The sequence below is a fragment of the Tiliqua scincoides genome, chromosome 3, assembly GCF_035046505.1.
Source record: "Tiliqua scincoides isolate rTilSci1 chromosome 3, rTilSci1.hap2, whole genome shotgun sequence".
Lineage (NCBI taxonomy): Eukaryota > Metazoa > Chordata > Lepidosauria > Squamata > Scincidae > Tiliqua > Tiliqua scincoides.
In genome coordinates this window covers 133,574,829-133,593,575 of record NC_089823.1, presented here as the reverse complement: position 1 = coordinate 133,593,575, position 18,747 = coordinate 133,574,829, and the positions used below count along the sequence as shown (strand labels likewise).

General features: G+C 45.5%; 1 protein-coding gene across 1 annotated transcript in view; it reads left to right on the top strand.

Moving 5' to 3' along the window:
* SYNPO2L (synaptopodin 2 like) overlaps positions 1-13,407 on the top strand; it is a 44,919-nt gene extending 31,512 nt beyond the window's left edge. Inside the window, exon 4 of the mRNA XM_066619341.1 lies at positions 7,594-13,407. Within this exon, the coding sequence (XP_066475438.1) occupies positions 7,594-9,914 (2,321 nt within the window). The 3' untranslated portion in view covers positions 9,915-13,407. The remainder of the gene's footprint in view (positions 1-7,593) is intronic.
* The last annotated feature ends 5,340 nt before the right edge of the window (positions 13,408-18,747 follow it).

The window sequence follows — 18,747 nt, the reverse complement described above, 5'->3', positions numbered from 1 at the left end:
CCAACATTATGTATATTTCAGTTCCAGTGATTTCCATGATGGTGATATAAGCACATGCTTAACTTTCCGATTGAAATTGTTGAGTCATCCAAGTTCTTGACTTTACCTGATCATGCCCATAGTGTGCTTTTCCCCCCTCCGAATGAGCCATGAAGTCCAACATAATTGTTGCCCATTTTATATAATATTACAGTCATTCAGTTTATATCAAATGATATCCCACCAATAGAAATCTACTGATTGGTTAAAATTAGATGAGATTAATATAAAATGGGATAACGATTAACATTCTCCATTGGACCCTGTCATGTTTTTCTTCCTGTGTCTACACTAGTGATTTTTAACCTTTTTCATCTCATGGCACACTGACAAGGCACTAAAATAGTCAAGGCACACCACCAGATTTTTGACAATTGACAAGGCACACCATGCTGCCAGTGGGGGCTCATATCTCCCATTAGCCCTATTAATAAATTACCTTCCCACAAATTCCTGTGGCACACCTGTGAACCACTCATGGCATACCAGTGTGCCATGGTACAGTGGTTGAAAATGGCTGGTCTACACACACTAATTCATGCACTAACCCTAATGCTTTCCTTCACCCTTCATCTGATAGCCTTTGCTTCAGCAGGACTGCCTTCCAAGTTGCCGTTCATTGCCGTGAATTTCCATGGGCACAGACAGACCTTCACAATTCAACCTGTTCTATAAATAGTCTAGCCTTTGAGGTTGTTTGATTCCTGTGATGCAATGTTGCTAAATTTCTGGCTGATGTAAAAGGTGGTTCATATGACTATGTCATTCTTATAAAGGTTATTTGTTCTATAATTTCAGCTAGGAATGTGATTATGGCTCATATAGTTCATTATGACATCTTCTTCTCAACCTTCAGGATGCATTCTTGGTTCTTGCACTGGGGCTGTGAGTCCTGTGAGCCCCAGAAATATGTTTGAAGGTGTGGAAGATAGTGAGCTGTCCAAAGCCATCTAGTTCACCTCTCTGCTTTCCTTAGTGTGAACCTGAAACAGTATAATCAGGAGGTTAAGATATCTTTTTCTTCTTCTTCTGTTCTTAGCTGGCACTTAGGGAGCAGCTTGTCCTCTCAACCAGTACACTGCTGTAGGTGCAACTGGGATCCATGTGTCACTCATGACATAATTCCACTCTTTGCAATTGTTGGCAATATTTTTAATCGATGATCAGTTGCTGGTTCATTAGATCTTCCTCAATGTGTTTGAGTTCACTCTTGCCAGAGGAGCTTGTGTGGCAGCTGAGAGGTGTTCATTCAACAGAAGTACTTGATTCCTGTTAGGGAAATATCAAGCATGCATTTAATCAAATCCAAGTTGATTGTTCTGAGTGGTGCAGGTACATATTCTGAAATGCATGACTGTGAGCACGATCCTACAAAGGAGATGGGCCCATGCAAGTCCCTTATGCTGGCCCATGACAATCGCGAAAGTGCTGTAAAGCATTTTGTGCCATCTCTGGAGGAGGGAGGCTGGTGTATGAATGTGTGCCGATCTCTGGAGGCCAACGCGAGCCCCACTTGGCTGGCCTAAATGGTAAGCCCGTGTCAGCCAAGCTCGGCTGGCGCGGGCGGTCTGGGGGGACTTGGGGAGGGTGGGAGGGAAGCATTTTGGGGGCGGGGAAGGGCAGGCAGTGGGTGTGTGGGGAAGGGGCCAGGATCTGGCACTTATGCTGGATCCCGATCCCATTCCCAAGCAGCCTGGGGCAGCTCCAGGCTGCTTTTTAGGTGGTGTAGATCTGAGTAGACCCATTAGGGCTGCTGCAGCATTACCCGGGTTAAGCGGAAGTGATACCCCTTGCTCTGGGCTGAGCCGCTTTCAGCCCCAATCCTGCCTTGGATGCTGCCCATCTGGATTGGGCTGCCTATGCGTTACTCTCTGGTAGTGGCAAAGAATATATCACCATTAGAATCTGGTCTTATTTGCTGGTGTGGCATTGTGGAGTGCCACCATTAATCAAAGGACCTATCAGGCTGCCACCCCCTTCCCTTGGAGAGAGGACAGCAACTTTATCCATGAGTGCCATGGGTGACCTCCCCCTATCACTGCTGACCAGGGACTCTTATCCAGGTTCTCCTCCCTTCTCTTATAGCATGGACCAGGCTTGATAAGACACACAGGAAGCCAAGTACAGGCACACAGGAAGCTTATCCACTCAATAGTCAAAAGAAATACCACTTTTCAAAAAGAGTAGCTCTCAAAGTGGTTTACGTAGTAAAATAAATCAATAAATTGTTCCCTGTCCCAAAAGGGCTCACAATCTAAAAAATGCAGAAGAGACACCAGTAATAGCCACTGGAAAAGACACCATGCTGGGATGAAAATGGACAGTTGCCGTCCCTCTGCTAAATTTAAGAGAACACCACTCTTTGCCCAGTCAGCAACGAAAGACAAAACATCAGCACATAGCTTAATATGATAGTATCATGTAGGAAAATATGTACACCATCACTTGTGCAAATCAGTACAAAAGCTGATTTTGTGTAATTACATGGACCAAGAAGCTGAGGAATGACCTGCATTGTTGGAATATGAAACACTTATGCCACCCTGTATATATGACAGTGGTAGAAACGTTTCATGCATGAAGCATCACTGCATGCTTCAGGAAAGATGGCAGTGCCTTGTATATAATGCCTTTGTATTCAGTGGCTGAAAGAGTTGACCCTTCCTGTCCCCTTTGTCAGATGTTCATAAGTATGGAAACATTTGCGGTTAGGGACATGCTGTCTTATTTTAAACCCCAGCTATGGAAGGAGGATAGGGAGTGGAGAGAGTGTTTGACACTTGACAATGTCCATCACACTGCTTCGTGATGATGCTTGGGGGGTAAAAATAGAGAGAGTTACCTCATGGCTTTCAGCAGCAATGCAGGAGACAAAAGAGAGACTTTAAAAGGCCAGTGGAGTTTCAATCAAAGGGCCTGAACTCTTTTAAGGTTTTGGTTCTGCTCCAGAAGGGAGCTGCTCTACTTCTCTTTCACTTGATGGAGAGCAGTGAGTTAAAAAGGGTATGTGACATGCCCTTTTCTCCGGGACTGGATGCTACTTTCAAGAGCTTGGACCAACCATATGCAGGTACCCGTTTCCTTCCTCTGCCAAACTGTAATAGGGCTCCTGACAAAGGCTTTCCTCTTTCTTCCAGTTGACAAAGCTTTGAATTGTATTCAGATTGTATACTGAGGAAGGAAACAGAACTGGAAGAAGAAAAATAGGCTTTAACACTTTGGACATTCAAAAGTGTGATGGACAGGAGAACCCACCAGTTTAGGAACTTTCAAAGAACTTTACCTATTTTGTTTTTAGCATGTACAGCTGTTAACTTTTGGCACTCAAGAAAAAATTCTAACCATAAGGGATAAATTGTGATTTGTGGTGCATTTTTTTTAGATTGAGAGCCTCTTTGGGACAGGGAGCTCAACTCATTTGCTATGGAACCACTTTTTCCCCCCTTGGTTTAAAAGTGACATGTTAATATTTGAAATAAATAACTGAAAAATACAGCCAGTGAAAATGATTAGTGATATATTCCAGACAGACAAACAAAAGTGTTTCTTCATATGTGGTAATACACTCACAGAATTAATTACCACAGATTATATAGAGATGGACTCTGGCTAAAATGGCTCTAAAAGGGGATTAGACAAATTCATACCAGGGTGGCTAAATAGGTCCTCCACACTCAGAGACAGAATACATCTGAAAACCAGCTGCTGGATGTGTGTGCGTTGTGTGTGTGTACAAATAGCAGGGAAGGTCTGTTGTCTTCAGGCCCTATGGGCTTTCTGGAAGCATCTGGCTGGAAAAAAAAAATGCTGAGCTTAATGAATCCTTAGTCTGACCCAGCAAGCTCTCCTAGGATCATCTTAAAAGTCAAAGTTTTAAGTCTCCTTGGAATTTCAACTGTGGGCTCTCCTCTCATATCTTACTTTCCAGGATGATTGTTACTGTCATTTGTTTTATTATTGCCTCCTTATAAAAAGGGCTGACATTCCAACCCTTCTTTCATTCCTTATGCTGATAGTGTAGCCACAATCTTTTCACATACCAGCTGCATTTTGAAGTCTATCTCATTTGGACTGTGAGGTCTTTGAGGGACAGGGATCCATCCATCTCATTCATTGCTACTGCTGTATCCTGTCCTGAGTTCTTCCAGGCAGGGGAGGCAACCAATAAAAATTAATAACTAGCAAGCACATGCTAGACTGAATATTGACATCTACTGATGAGAGTTCAGTTCTTGCTTGATAGAAGTGTTTCAATGTGGTATAATAAAGGGAACACACACCGCCATCCCATACCTGTGAAATTTGTGTGTCACTTGTCTGTCTTTCATTGTACTTGACAGTAGAACTGATAACATTCCTGATGCAGGCTGTGTCTAAGTGGGTGTCATTCCAGAAATGATGGAACAAGAAAGATGGAACAGTAAGGGTCTTTCAAGCTGTGGACTGGTCTTTCATAAGCTGAATAAAATCTCAGTGAAAGCTTGAAGATTTTCAGAAACTTGGATCTGTGACTTGGGTGCATTAATTCTGAAGTGCTTTAATCATATGTGGTGCAGGATATTGATTCTCAGCTGAGGAAAAATCAAGCAACCTCTTGTCATATTTCTAGCCTTCTAGGAAAAAAAAGGAATAAAGTACTGAACAGTGGCATAGCTAGGTCATTTGACACCAGGGGCCCATAAATTTTTGTCATCCCCTATACGACAAAATTAATTTGTCAATGGGTAAGGGAGCTTGCCAGGATGGGGAGCAAAATTGGGCATCAGTTGGAATGGGACCCCAGGTCTACCTAGCAGGTAGATCTGGGCTCCAAGTTCAGATGGGAGCCCAGGTCTACCTGCCTAGAAGAGGCAGCTCCAGAGGGCAGTTGGAATGGGAGCCCAGGTCGACCTGACAGGTAGATCTGGTCTCCTAAGTTCAGAAGGGAGCCCAGGTCTTCCTCCCCAGCAAACCTTGGCCACAGATGCCAAAGTTGAACCAGGAACCCAGGTCTACTTGCCTGGTTAACCTGGGCTCTGGAGTTCAGGTAGTGCTCATCCCACCCCCACCCCCCGACACAAAACACTGGATTAACCCCTAGTATTACCCCCCCCGGGTGTTACCTTGCTAACACCTTATTGGCTCCCTGCGGTGTCATAATAATTGGTTCTCAGAACAGTCAGTTTTACTGGTCAGTTTTGAGTTAAGGAAATCCATTTTTTTACATAAGGTAGTTGTGTTTTATTTTTCTGGCTATTTGGCTATAATGTTTGATAGAATAGAGATATTTCAATGTGGTTTGTTTTATTGCATTGTGCATTAAATTACCTATCAAATGGTATATAATATGCCAGTATTATCTGTACATACCCAGGTTTTCACAATTTTGGCCACTAGTGGTGTCACACACACACACACACACACACACACACACACACACACCCCGGGTGTCAACTGGTGCACTCTACACACCTCCTGCACCCCTCTTGTGACACTGCCAATTAGGAAACAATTAAAAAGCCAATTATGTAGGATGTGTGAAAATACCCTTCTCTTGAAGTGTTTCACTGTCATCATCTCCAAGCACTGATTGAAGGCCCAAGAAAAATTCACTGGAGCTGTTTTTTTCCTTTTGTTTTAAACAGTTCCTGTCAAATTTCTGGAAACTGTTCTTTTCAGTAGGGAAATAGTAATGGATAAAAGGCTTGACTGAAGTTTCCCCTTTCAGGATTATCCCAGGTTATTAAATTCATTTGAAAAGCACAACAACCCCCAAAATAAGGAGGCAAACCCAAAGAACTACACATATTAAAAAAAAATAACAACCACATAATAATGTGATGTAAACTAGTGCTGCACCGAATATTGATGAGGTTTAATTTTTGTTGCAGAACTTCCATTTTGGAGGATTTGAAAACATTTGCATCCTTTCCCTTCTTCCTGAATTTTTAAGCCTGTTCTCAGTCATTGTTCCACACCCCTCCCCTGGCCCCCAGTGTTGCTTGGGGCAGGGGGATGGGGAGCAATGAGGAACGTATCCCTGTTGCTGAGACAACCAGGCCAGTATTCTCTCACATTCAAATGCTCATCCCTCATCAAATGCTCATCAAATGCTCATTGAAAGTAATGCCAATGCAGAGGAACAAAATTTACATTCAGATGCACAACCAAATCTGGATTTCATTCTTCTGCACTGTGTCACTTTCAATGGGACATGTATTCAAAGGCACATTCCAATGCTAGGAGCATTGGCCTAATTGCTGTGGCAATGGGAAATACACCCCCTTTATCCCAATAGCCAATCCCTTATGAAAAGTTACACACCTTTTTGCCAATTTTTATGAAGAGTGTCCCCATCCCTTTTGGCTTAGTCTATATGTTCTGTTTCCTTGATGTCAGGAGCAAATCACAACAATCCAACTAACTTTTGGTACAGAGACCTGAAGGTAAATTCTGTGAAATCTGTGTTCTACTATCCAAGTGCGAGCAAATGCCAGCTGATGTGTGAATCCTCATTTGCATAGCAAAAGCATAAGAACAGTAGATTCCAAGGGCAGTTAGTGTTCATCCTCTTTGAGAAAAGCTGAGGAGACAAGGTAGTGAACAGAATCACCCATCTCCTTTTCTGTCTTCTTTGGGGGGTGGGATATCTAAAGAGGAAGAGAAGAAACAGTTACTCTCTGAATAGAGGGAATAGGTATAAAAGAACTAACATTGAGCCAACATCGGTTTAGTCTTTAAAAAAAGACATTTCCTCTTTTTAAAGAAGAAAATCGATGTTCGTTCAATTTTATTTATTTCGTCTACAAACTATAAAGTTTTTGGAATCTTTTTGGGGGGGCAGGATTGGCGGCAACAATGCACACTGAATCTCGAGCCCCTTCCTGGGCCTGATCCATCATTCCAGAGCAACACAGACTTGCACCGGCCATTAAGCTGTTGCAGGTCTGAGTTGCCCCATAGTGGCTGTTGGGGTTTAACCCAAGGAGCAGCTGAAAATACCCCACGGGATGCAGCAGAAGCTGTGCCAGCACTGCTGCATTGCCAGATTGGGATTTAGGTAGGCTTGGGCTGCCCGTCCCATAAAATCGTCTTGGAGCTCAGCCACCAATGAGAAACCATAATGTTGAGTTTTGTTGAACCCGTCCGAAATAGTGCTGGCTTATGTGGCAGTGAAAACTCCAGGGAGCCTCTGTTAAATATGATCCCCACTGGCCAACTTTGTCTGAGGTTGCTTCTTTCCCATAACTACATGCTTCCTGGAACAGCATTGGGGATGATTTTCTGCACGCTACCCAAAATTAGTTTGTGGAATTCATTGCCACAAAATATGCTGACTTCCACTAGATTGGATGGTTTTGGATGGCTAAACAAACATAGAGTTAAAAGAGAGGGCTGCATGTTTCTCATCTTTATCAGGTCTGTTCTATAAAAAAAAATAAAGAATAAGTTTGGGATTTGATGGGCAAGGAGATAGGGAATTATAGAAACACAGTAAAATGATTGGATAATCCGTGCCTGCCTTTCAGACCAGATTCTCTGCAGAGCCTTGACTGTGCTTCTTCTTTCCCGCAGAGCTTCATCGCAGTGAGAGCATGCAGGAAAAGAACATGAAAGAAGCCAAAACCAAATGCCGAACCATTGCATCTCTGCTGACAGATGCACCCAACCCCCACTCTAAGGGCGTCCTGATGTTCAAAAAGCGCAGACAGAGGGCTAAGAAGTACACTCTCGTCAGTTTCGGGAGTGTGGATGAAGACCACTGCTATGATGAAGAAGATGGTGTCTTTCCAACCAGTGAGTCTGAGTTTGATGAGGAAGGCTTCTCTGATGCCCGGAGCTTAACCAACCACTCAGACTGGGACAATACCTATCTGGATATTGAGAAACCCAAGGGGCAGTCATCAGATGAGCAGGCTCGGGCTCAGCAAGGCCTCAGTGAAGCCTCAGGCAGGGGAGCGCAGTTATTTGAGCAGCAGAGGCAGAAGGCTGGGAAACATATGTTGGAGACAGTCCCAATACAGAAGTTGGAAGAACAGCCTCCAGTCTCAACTGTCCTCACACACAGCCTGGTGAATAATGACACACCGATGCCACAGAAAGCAGAGAAGTCCCCACTGAGTGTCCATTTAGAAGCTGTACAGATCTCTAGCCAGCTGCCATCACCTAGCCCTGCTCAGCTCCAGTCTCCGTCTGGCATCTTTGGAGGAGGAGGTACCCAGAGCTCTCCAAGTAGTACCACAGGCATCTTCAACAGATCCGCCCGGCCTTTCACTCCTGGTTTTTCTGGGCAGCGTCCAGCAACCTCCTCTGTGGTGTTCAGGCCATCAGTGCTAAGGAAAAGCAGTGAGAATGTAGGTGGGCAGAGAACGGTTGTGCCTCCTTTCTCTCCTCTAGGGACCACAGTGACTCCTCCTGCTCCATCGGCAGTGCAACCTAGTGGCCCAGCAAGCACCTCTGTTTCTCTGTATATCCCAACTACTCCCTCATCAGTGCAGCCAACAAGAGCTGGAAACTCAGCAGAGGTTAAGCCATCTACCAGCACAGCCAGAACCTCCACAGCCTCCATCTACCTATCCACTCCCTCCAGGCCAACTGGAGATGCAATCACGGCTGTGTCCCCACCATTCTTGCCTGCACAAGCCCAAGGGACAGCTTCTTCCACTTTGTATATCAGCCCAGTACCACAGCAGCCGCCAAGTCAGCCCCCAGTCCAGCCCTTCATGGGTATTGCTCCAGCTGTTCCACGGCCTGCTTCTGAGCCCTTTGCCTCCAGGGAGCAGAGGGTTGCCATTCCGGCTTCCAGAACAGGAATCTTGCAGGAGGCCCGTCGACGAAGCAGCAAGAAGCCCATGTTCAAGTCTGTAGAGGAGAAGAAAAAGAATTCTCCCAACCCAGAATTGCTCTCTCTGGTGCAGAACCTGGATGAAAAGCCTAAAGGTGACCACCATGGGGCTGGTTTTGAATCCGGGCCTGAGGAAGACTTCCTCAGTCTGGGGGCTGAAGCCTGCAACTTCATGCAGTCCTCGGCCCGCAAGTTCAAGACTCCACCTCCAGTGGCTCCGAAGCCCCAGCAACTGGAACTGGTGAATGGGTCCTCACGTACACACGACATCTCCCATTTGAAGGGCAAAGGGGCTGAGCTTTTTGCTAAACGACAGAGCCGCATGGACAAGTTTGTGGTGGAGGCAGCACCGACACCAGGCCTCAAGCCCAGAACCCCATCCCCCACTCCTTCTCTGCCTTCCTCCTGGAAGTACTCCCCAAATATCCGCGCCCCACCCCCCATAGCTTACAACCCACTGCATTCCCCATTTTATCCTCTGGCAGCCAGCAAGTCTCAGGCTAGCAAGGCAGAAAGCAAGGTGAAGAAGGCCCCTAGCCAGAAGTCAGGAATCAAGGCTATTGATTTCTTGCGGCACCAGCCATATCAGCTGAAGTCTGCGATGTTCTGTTCTGGCGAGACACCGAGCTCTAGTGTCCAGGCCTCTGCAAGCCAGACAGCCCAACAGTCCAGCTTGTCTTTCACTCCGGCCAAACAAGTGCCCGTGAAAACAGCCAGGACCTATGAGATCCGCCGCTTCTCCACACCCGCACCAGCACCAACTTCAGGTAGCCTGGCCCCTACTGTGCTGGCTCCCCGTTCTGCCACCACATTGGATGAGCCAATGTGGAGGACAGAAATGACCTCCACTTCCACACCCACCTCCCCTGGACCCTTTCAGCTTGCTCCCCCCCAATATCAAAGCTCTCCTGACCTCAGCCAGCCATGCAGAGGGGCTTCCCCTCACCCACCCACTTCTTCCTCCAGTTTCCAGGTAGCTAGACCCAGGTTTTCAGCAGCCCAAATAGGAATGCAGGCACATGTCTGGAGACCAGGCTCTGGTCACCATTGAAAAAAGAATGGCTCTTCTTTCTCCCCATTATAGGGCTTCTTCTCACACATTGCATTTTTGAAGTGTACACCTTAGAATATTCTTTCTTAGTGCACTCCAAAAAAAGTGTGAATGCAACAAACTGACGTTTGCAAACGCTTGCATCATATAAGTATACTTATCAGAGAGCTAGGAGCAGCTCACTGCTGAGTGTACGCTTGATGACAAACCTAAGTTTGTTGCTGTGTAGTATGTGGAATGACTGAAGGCACAAGCCCAGTGTTTGAATAAAATGGTTACCTTCCCCCCCTTTCTGTTTAAGTTGACCTCCTATATTTGTTATTAGGTTCCAACAAGGCCAAATGGCAGGAAAAACAGAATCCTTTCTGAACCCCTGATTCCTCCATTTTTCAGACATACATTTCCAGGATATTTAACTGTTTAGGGTTAAAGTGGGAGAAAAGTCATGAAGGTATGAGGCTTTGTTATTCACATGGCAGGAGAAGTCCAAAAAGTTCACCATCACCCTATAGCAGCAGTTCCTAAATTCTGGGTGCGTGGCTCACCAGTGGGTCACAACCCGATTTTTGGTGGGTCGCGAAACTGACAAACACCCTGCTACTTGTGGGGGGGAGGGGAGACACACACTGCTGTCTAATCACCATTATAGCCACAGAGGCTTGAGGGGCTGGTAAAGTGAAACTGTTTTTTTTTGGGGTGGCTCTCAATGCTAAAAAGTTTGGGAATTACTGCCCAGGAGAATAACACTATCACAACATATACGTACATGCATTTGATCTCTGAAGTACTTTAGCTCCTTCCTCCCAACAGCTTAAGCTAAATACAGCTTGTGTTTGCTAGTACAGAAAATAACAGAGAAATGGATAAAACTGTCACTCAGCACTTGCCTGCTATATCTCGCCAGTTCACAGTTGCACACAGTTCAAACTGTGTTTCAGAGAACCCTGTGGTTTCTTAGAAGCTTGTCATGGATTGCTCAGGGAAGTGGTCAGTAATGGAGGGCAGGTGTCTCTGAAGGACAGTTTGCTCAGTGTAAACCTGTGACAGAGATGTAGGTGCACTCTAGGCTGGGCTCCCAGCTTATAGTGACGGATGGCAAAGGCAAACAGCTCTGGCTTTTGTCCTGCATTAACTAAGGACAAGCTAGACCAGAGCATGCCCTCCAAAGTAGAGCAAATGTGGGAAGCATTTTGTAAGGGAGAATTTGAAATTGAGAAGGGGTTCTGTACACACACCAGTCCCAACCCCAAGAACAAGTCACCCAAGTGAGTTTTTTCCCCCTCCAAGTCAGACTAATTTCCGGTTTCAGAAATAAACTCAGTTTTAGGAAGAAGTTTTAACAAAGGCCTAAGGGGCCTTTTAGCAGGTGCCCCTGCCTTGTACATGCTGCATCATGTTGCTGCCCCCACATTAGTATTATGAAGCACATAGGGGGTTCCCAGCATTTCCGTTTGCAATATGATTCTGCCCTGAGTTGCCCTTGATCGTGCACAGAGTTTTCTCAACAGGCAAGCCAGATAGCAAGTTTGAAGAACACAGGTTTGCACAAACACATTCACAATTCAGAATACAATATAATGAAATGGAACAGGAGATGCACAGATTTCTTCTTTTGCAGTGAGTTTTCTGGTTCCCACCCCCTGAAAACACAAGAGGGCTACGAATGACTGTTAGGGCCCAGAAGCAGCACAATGCAAGAAGCTGCAAGTCACTCAACCCCCTGTCATTTAAATGTAACCAGGAAGCACTCAGCCCTTTCATCTCTTTATGACAAGAGGAAAATAATCTCTGGAATTGCAAGCATGCCATTAATGAAGAGATGGCCATGTCTCCCTGCCCAGCAGCCATTTTCTTCAGGGCAAGAGATCTTTTGTGAAGGAATCTGAGGATGAGAGACTAGATCTTCAAAGAGCTGTCCCATGGAAGGAAAACCAAAGGTGGACTAGTGATTTTTTGGAATTCAAGGGGTGGTATTGATCTGAAACAGGACATTGTAAGTGGGAGGGAGGGAGGGATGTGTGAGCAAGTGCATGAGTGGCTTTCAAAGTTTGTGAGGCAGAATTTGCTTTTGTGTCTCAGTTCCTTCACTCAGCACCTGATAAATTACCCTAATGCTCAGCAAGTGGGGTATAGGGTACAGGGTCACCTGTTCGTTGACGCCCCCAGTTGAGGTGGAGCCCTAGAATGCAGAAGGAGTGGAACGGGAAAGATATACAGTAATAGATGAAATTAGAGAAGAAATCTGTCACCATTCAGGAGTAAGTGAAACAGAGAGCAAGGACTGCATAGTTGACACCTGTATGCAGTTTTCACTCTTATCAACTAGGTCTGTATTTAGTTGCCAAGGTCAAATAGGTTGGACAGGGCTCAGACTACAACAGTCTTGCTGACCTCATGCAGCCAAGTTAAGACCTGGAGAAGCATAGGGTGATTGCTGACAGGGCATGCTGTCAGAGCTGCTATGCTGTGAAATGCAGGTTACTGCTGCTTAGAGCCCAATCCTATGCCTGTCTACTCAGAAGTAAGTCCCATTATAGCCAATGGAGCTTACTCCCAGGAAAGTGTGGATAGGATTGCAGCCTTAGAGGGGACTCGGGTGCATTTGACAGTTCCATGACCATAAGTTTCAGCATGTCTACCACTGCAATGCTGTTGTGATTGCAGAACCCACATGGGCTAAATGACAATGGTTAGGGGCAAAAAGGAGTCCTTTTGGCCCTGGTATCTACAGTCCTCTTGGAAAGGCTTGTTACAGACAGGAATTGTGGTTTTTTGGGGGGAAGGGGTAATGATGGGGGGACACTTTGGGTGCTGGGAACCATGGTAAATGTAGGAGGGAGGCAATTCCATTCCTCCTGCCCCACAAAGTCTCCTATAGTTGACAGCAGGCATGATCCTGTGCAGAGATGGACACTTTGGGAGAAGCCTGATGATGAAAGAGGGCATCTTTCAGATGATGGAGGAATCTCAGAGGGATCCAGAAGAACTTACTGGGTGGTCTAAAAGGGATTGTCCCTCTTGGGCCAGCCTGTGTTTCAGAAAGGTTCAGAATCCCATTCAACCTCTCAAGAAGAAATACCACCAAGAATGCTGAACAAGAGTTGGAAGTGAGGCCTTTTGAGAAATTTGGGTGAGGCTTTAATCACTCTCACAGTAACACCTCACCCCCACTGGTGCAACCCACATCTGAGAAACCCTCTTTGCGCTGCTCTCTGCCAGGCGTCTTGTAATTGTTTGCTCTCCATTCTGGCAGCATTCCTGCTTCTCCTGCAGGGTATGGGCATCACTTCTGCAGTTTGCAGGAAAATGTGTCACTCGTCCCAAGGGAGGAACCTGCCAGCAGCAGCCTCTCCTATGCCAGGTTGGAACACAAGAGCAGTAATAGAACTTTTTTTCTGTTCTTTAGGAAATATTTTTATTTTCTTTCTTTTTAAGTTAAGAGTCACTTTACAACTGCTTGTGCTGAGGAATAAATTTCTGACATGCACTTTAACTGCTGCCTTCATTGTGTTTTTCCCTGATTTTCATTCTCAGGTTCTTGCACTGTGTGAGCCCCAACATCTGTGTACTCAGGCTATGTTGAACCCCCAATAGATTTCATGAGAGATCTCTGTATTATCACTAACTTCAAAAGTTTTCTTGCCTTGTCTGCTAAGCTGCCAGTCTGAAATACTTAGAGAAGATGCAGTTCACACAGCATGCAGATAATCTTACAAAATGCTATAATCCAGTGGTTCTCAAACTTTTAGCACTGGGACCCACTTTTTAGAATGGGAATATGTCAGGACCCACCAGAAGTGATGTCATGACTGGAAGTGACATCATCAAGCAGGAAAATTTTAACAACTCTAGGCTGCAAATCCTACCCACACTTACTCAGGAGTAAGCCCCATTTACTTTCATTGTTAAAAGCATATATATAGCAGCCTGGTAAAAGTACAGATCTGTAACATTTCTCCAAATGCAGTCACATACAATGGTAGCATCATGTCTAATATATTAAAAATAAAATATTGAAATGAATGGGAACCCACCGGAAATTGACTCACGACCCACCTAGGGGTCCCAACCCACAGTTTGAGAAACACTGCTATAATCTATCAAAGTTCTAGAGCTTAGGCTGGTTTCACAATGGCAAGAACAAATGGTAACCTCAGGAAAAAAAAATGGGGGATGCAAAAGGGGCAAAGTGCATATCTGGACATATGAATTCACATGTCTGGTCACATGAATTCACATATTAGATTTCTGAAAAAAATTATGTATTTCCCGTTAATGCTACCCTCTTATACATCAATGGAAGTGAGTCAATAGGAAACCTCTCTCCCTCTTAAGAACTTTCCAAGATGATGTTATTCAAAACGCAAAACTGAACTTTTAAATCATTAAAAAGGATTCAAAAATTGAAACATAAACTCTCATATGAAACCTGTGCACTGTGATTTATTCCATAAAATACTCATAACAGCTTATTTACTAGACACCTTGACCCTTGACTGCCGCAACCACTTTGGCCTCCTCTTGACACACCTTGTCATTCTGTTCAGATCTCTGCTGCCCCAATCATGCCAATCTCTTGGGTCTCTGCCCACACAGCACCCCTCCTTCAGTCCCAGTGTGAAGATTCATTTTCAGAATGATGGACACAAGCCATATGGGGCATTCAGTTCATGTTTCAGGTGTTCTGAAATCAGGTCTGGCCCAAGCCACTCAAGGTTCTGCTCCCCCATTTTCTTTTTTGTGCACACATGCCCCGCATCTCTCTCACCATCACCACTGCCTCTGTTGTCGTTACTGCTCCTGCCACTGCCACCTCCTTCTCCTATATGGGAAACGTATGCTACAGGGGTTAACCAGCAGAGGATATCCAGCTATGCAGGGCTGGCCCATCCATGAGGACAACTGAGGCAGTAGCCTCAAATACCAGATTGGCTGATTGCACCCAACCTTGTCCACTCACTTCACAGCCACTCCTCCAAATTCCATTTCTTGGATTGGGAAAGAAAGAGGGAAATGATGCGGAAGAGGTAGTATGGAGAGACCACTGCCCATGTGTGTGAGTGTCAAAGACTAAGCATTTGGCTGCAGAGGCTCAGGCTGGCCTTGGTTGTGACGTTTTCTAAATCTATGCTTCCTTAACTCTCTGTGAGCCAGTGAAAAAGTTTTCCTCTCTCCCCCCCCCCCCCATTAAATGACTCCTACCTTCAAGAAACCATCATCCATAATCAGAGGATATCTGAGCTCCTCTCAGGTTCCCTCATCTATGCCTGAACCATCAATCCTAGTCAGCGCTTTCTGACATTCACTCCAGGGTTTCAGGCTACTTCTTGGGGAAGAGAATAGGGAGAGCTCTCTTCCAGATGCTCAAACTTCCCAAACACTGTCCCTCCTGGGCAGCAAATGGTTAGATGTAGCATATTCAAACCTGACTGTGTAGATCAGTGGTTCTCACACATTTGGCACTGGGACCCACTTTTTAGAATAAGAATCTGTCAGGACCCACCTGAAATGATGTCATGACCGGAAGTGACATCATCAAGCAGGAAAAAATTTTAACCATCCTAGGCTGCTGTCCTACCCACACTTACCCAGGAGTAAGTCCCATTTATTATCATTGTTAAAAGAATATATATATTAGCTTGTTAAAAGTAACATTTCCCTAAATGCAGTCATGTACCATGGTAGCATCAAATCTAATATATTAAAAATAAAATATTGAAATGAATGGGGACCCACCTGATATTGGCTCGTGACCCACTTAGTGGGTCCCAACCGACAGTTTGAGAAACACTGGTGTAGATAATGTGTGTCTACATGTTTTCCTGCATTAGACCTTTCGAGTATCTTACAAAAGTCCTCCCTGAAAGCCAGATTCCCTTCTCCCTTACAAAAGCCGTGAAAGCAACAGAGACACAGATGCACTTGACCACTAGATGGCAGCACCGTGCCTGTCCTAGCAGGATTGTAACATTCACCTGCTCTATAGTGATAAGTTGGGAGGATTTAAGATCTTAGGGCAGACTTACCAAATCCTCTGCTTCTAATCTTCTGCCCTTTGACTTCACAGAGAATCACATCTGGCAATTACTCTGTGTCACATATTTTCCAGGTTGCAAAATGATCACAGATGCTTATCTCTGCAAGCTGGTGCTTGTGAACATCAGCATTGCCAGGATCACCCACAGTGTAGCAATATTTCCACTTTGCTCAGACACCTCTAAATTTACTACAGAACAAACTTCAGTTGCTCCTCTAGATCACTGATCATAAAGGCTTTTGCAGCAGATTCTTAAGAAACGGAACTTAGGCAAACGTCTGTTGGTGGCTAAATGTTATTAGGTGAAAGAATTGGGTTGCTGCTGCAGTCTTTACAGGCTGGTGGTGACATAGAAGTACAGGGTTAAATTGCAAGCACCTGCTAATTCTAGTAAGGAGAAATCCACAGGTGCCTGAACAATACATACCAAACTAATAGAACAAAAATGCACAGGCATTTCAGGGCATATAGACTGGTCAGGTCAAGGGTGGAAATATTCATTGCTCATCCCAGCATGAAAGAAACCACTGAATGTAACAAGTCTGGGTTTTTCATCCTTTAATGGGCTTCAAACCATAATGTTGGAACGTTCTAATCTCAGGAAAAAGATTCATTTCCTGCTGTTGTTGGGTGTTCACATGGGCATCCTGTTTCTAAATTCTGTGTTCTGCCTTGGTGCTTATTCCCAAGTGCTTTATACTTCTTTGAAGGATGTACACAAGTTAGAAGAGAGGGTTGCCTCCCTCTGTCTTCCTTCCACCACTCACCCCTCATCTGCTTCTAATTGAGAATAAATGGCTGCTTGGTTTCCACTGGTTCCAAATGTTCCCTGGTCCAAGGAAGTCACAGGAGGCCAAAACTCCCCAACAGGATGTGGAGGCCTCCTCGCTGTGCACGGTCTTGTAGTAGATTGAGAACCCAATCCTGAGCTCCTGGGGTGCGTGGCTGTGGTGGCACCGAAAATGGCTGCCACTGCATTCTGTGCACCCACAGCAGCATGGGCAGTACCTCAGGAGGACTTTTGTCCCCATCCCCCGGATAAAGGGAGTAGCCCCACAATGTTAAGAGCCTTCGTGTCAGGCGCCAAACCTGACATCAGGATCCGCTGGAGCATCACTCCACCAGTCCCGCCTCCCTTCCTCCCCATCCCCTTCCCCCAACACGCCTCCTCCTGCCCTCTCCCCACCTCCCTGTCACACCTCCTCCTTGCCCTCTGTCCACCCTCTGCTCACCTCCCCTCTCCCCGGAACGCCTCCTCCCTGCCTCCCCCCACACCCCTGCTTTCCTCCCCTCTGCTCGGTGGTCCGTGCAACTGCCAAGTGGCGGAAGGCAGGCACCTGCCCAGCGCTAGGGCCCGCAAATGTGCCTTACAGTACATTTGCAACAGTGCATGCCAGCGGTAAGCTGGCGACTGAGCTCAGGATTGGGCTCTGAGCCATTAAAATGGGAGAACTACTAGTTACCTTTCCTTTTTTTCTCTAGAATGATATTTGTATTCCCTCAGAGCAGGGGTGTCCAAAGTTTTTGGCAGGAGGGCCACATCATCTCTCTGACACTGTGTCAGGGGCTGGGGAAGAAAATAATTAACTTATATTTCAAATTTGAATAAATTTACATAACTTAATATATTAAAGAAGAACTTATATGAATGAATGAAGGTCTTGCAATAGCTCAATGCCTATAAAAGGCCTTGCACAAAGCAAGGCTGGCCTTTCCTTTGCTGCTGCTGCTACATCACAGACATGTAACAGCAAGCAGTGGAGGGAGCCCTCTTCCCACAGCTCATGCGAGAGGTCAAACAGTTGCCCTCGCGCTGAGAGCAGTTGCGTCAGGCCAGTGCAGGCTCCAGCAAGTCTCCAGAGGGCCAGAGGCTCATTGGAGACTGGGGGCTCCCTGAGGGCCTCATTGGGAGTCCTCAAGGGCCACAAGTGGCCCAGGGCCGGGGTTTGGGCACCCCGCCACAGAGTATTGAATATTTGCAAATCTTTATCATGCTTTCAAGTGTTCTTTCAACTACCACAATGGATAGTTGAATGGCCATACTGCATTATATACTGTGTAGCAGACACAATATTTTCAACATATAAAAACACTTGCTTAAATGTAACAATTTGTAACATATGTATTCATTACAGTTATGTGCAAAGACTTTTTTCAGAATTACAACTGTTGCTCAACTGTTTTGAGATTCTCACTATGTTTTTTGGCTGGACATTTGGAGACATTTTGAACCTTATATGATGCCTCTTTATCCTTCCTCCTCTAACATCTCTTTTACTCCTTTTCCAGTATTGTTTGCTCAGCGTTAGCTCTACAGGTAGGTTTTGTGAGCTGCTTTTTCAATTGTGATGTCCCAGTAGAAGCGGTGCTGCTGAAGGTGTGATGTTGAAAACACCCAATTATCATGTGGGCTACCCTTTTAGCAGCGCCACTTCTACTGGGACATCACTACTGAAAGTAAATGAGTTCTCCTAGCACCATTCTTTCATCAGTGCTGCTTCTGCTGATGTGCTGAGAGGGAGAGACAGAAGGAAGCCTCAGAAGGCAAGGAATAGTATAGGGAGAAGGGGCAGACCAAGAGGTATAGGGGGAAAGGGCAGACCAAGGAGAAGCTACCGAGTCACTAGGAGAGCCCAATTATCACACAGGCTGCCCTTTCAGTAGCACTGCTTCTACTGGCGTGTCACTTCGCAGAGCATCTCTCAGCTGCTGACCTGCAAAGTGATGGCAGAAGCAGTACTGCTGAAAAGGCAGCCTACATGATAATTAAGCTCCATCAGCTTGTTAATTGGTCTC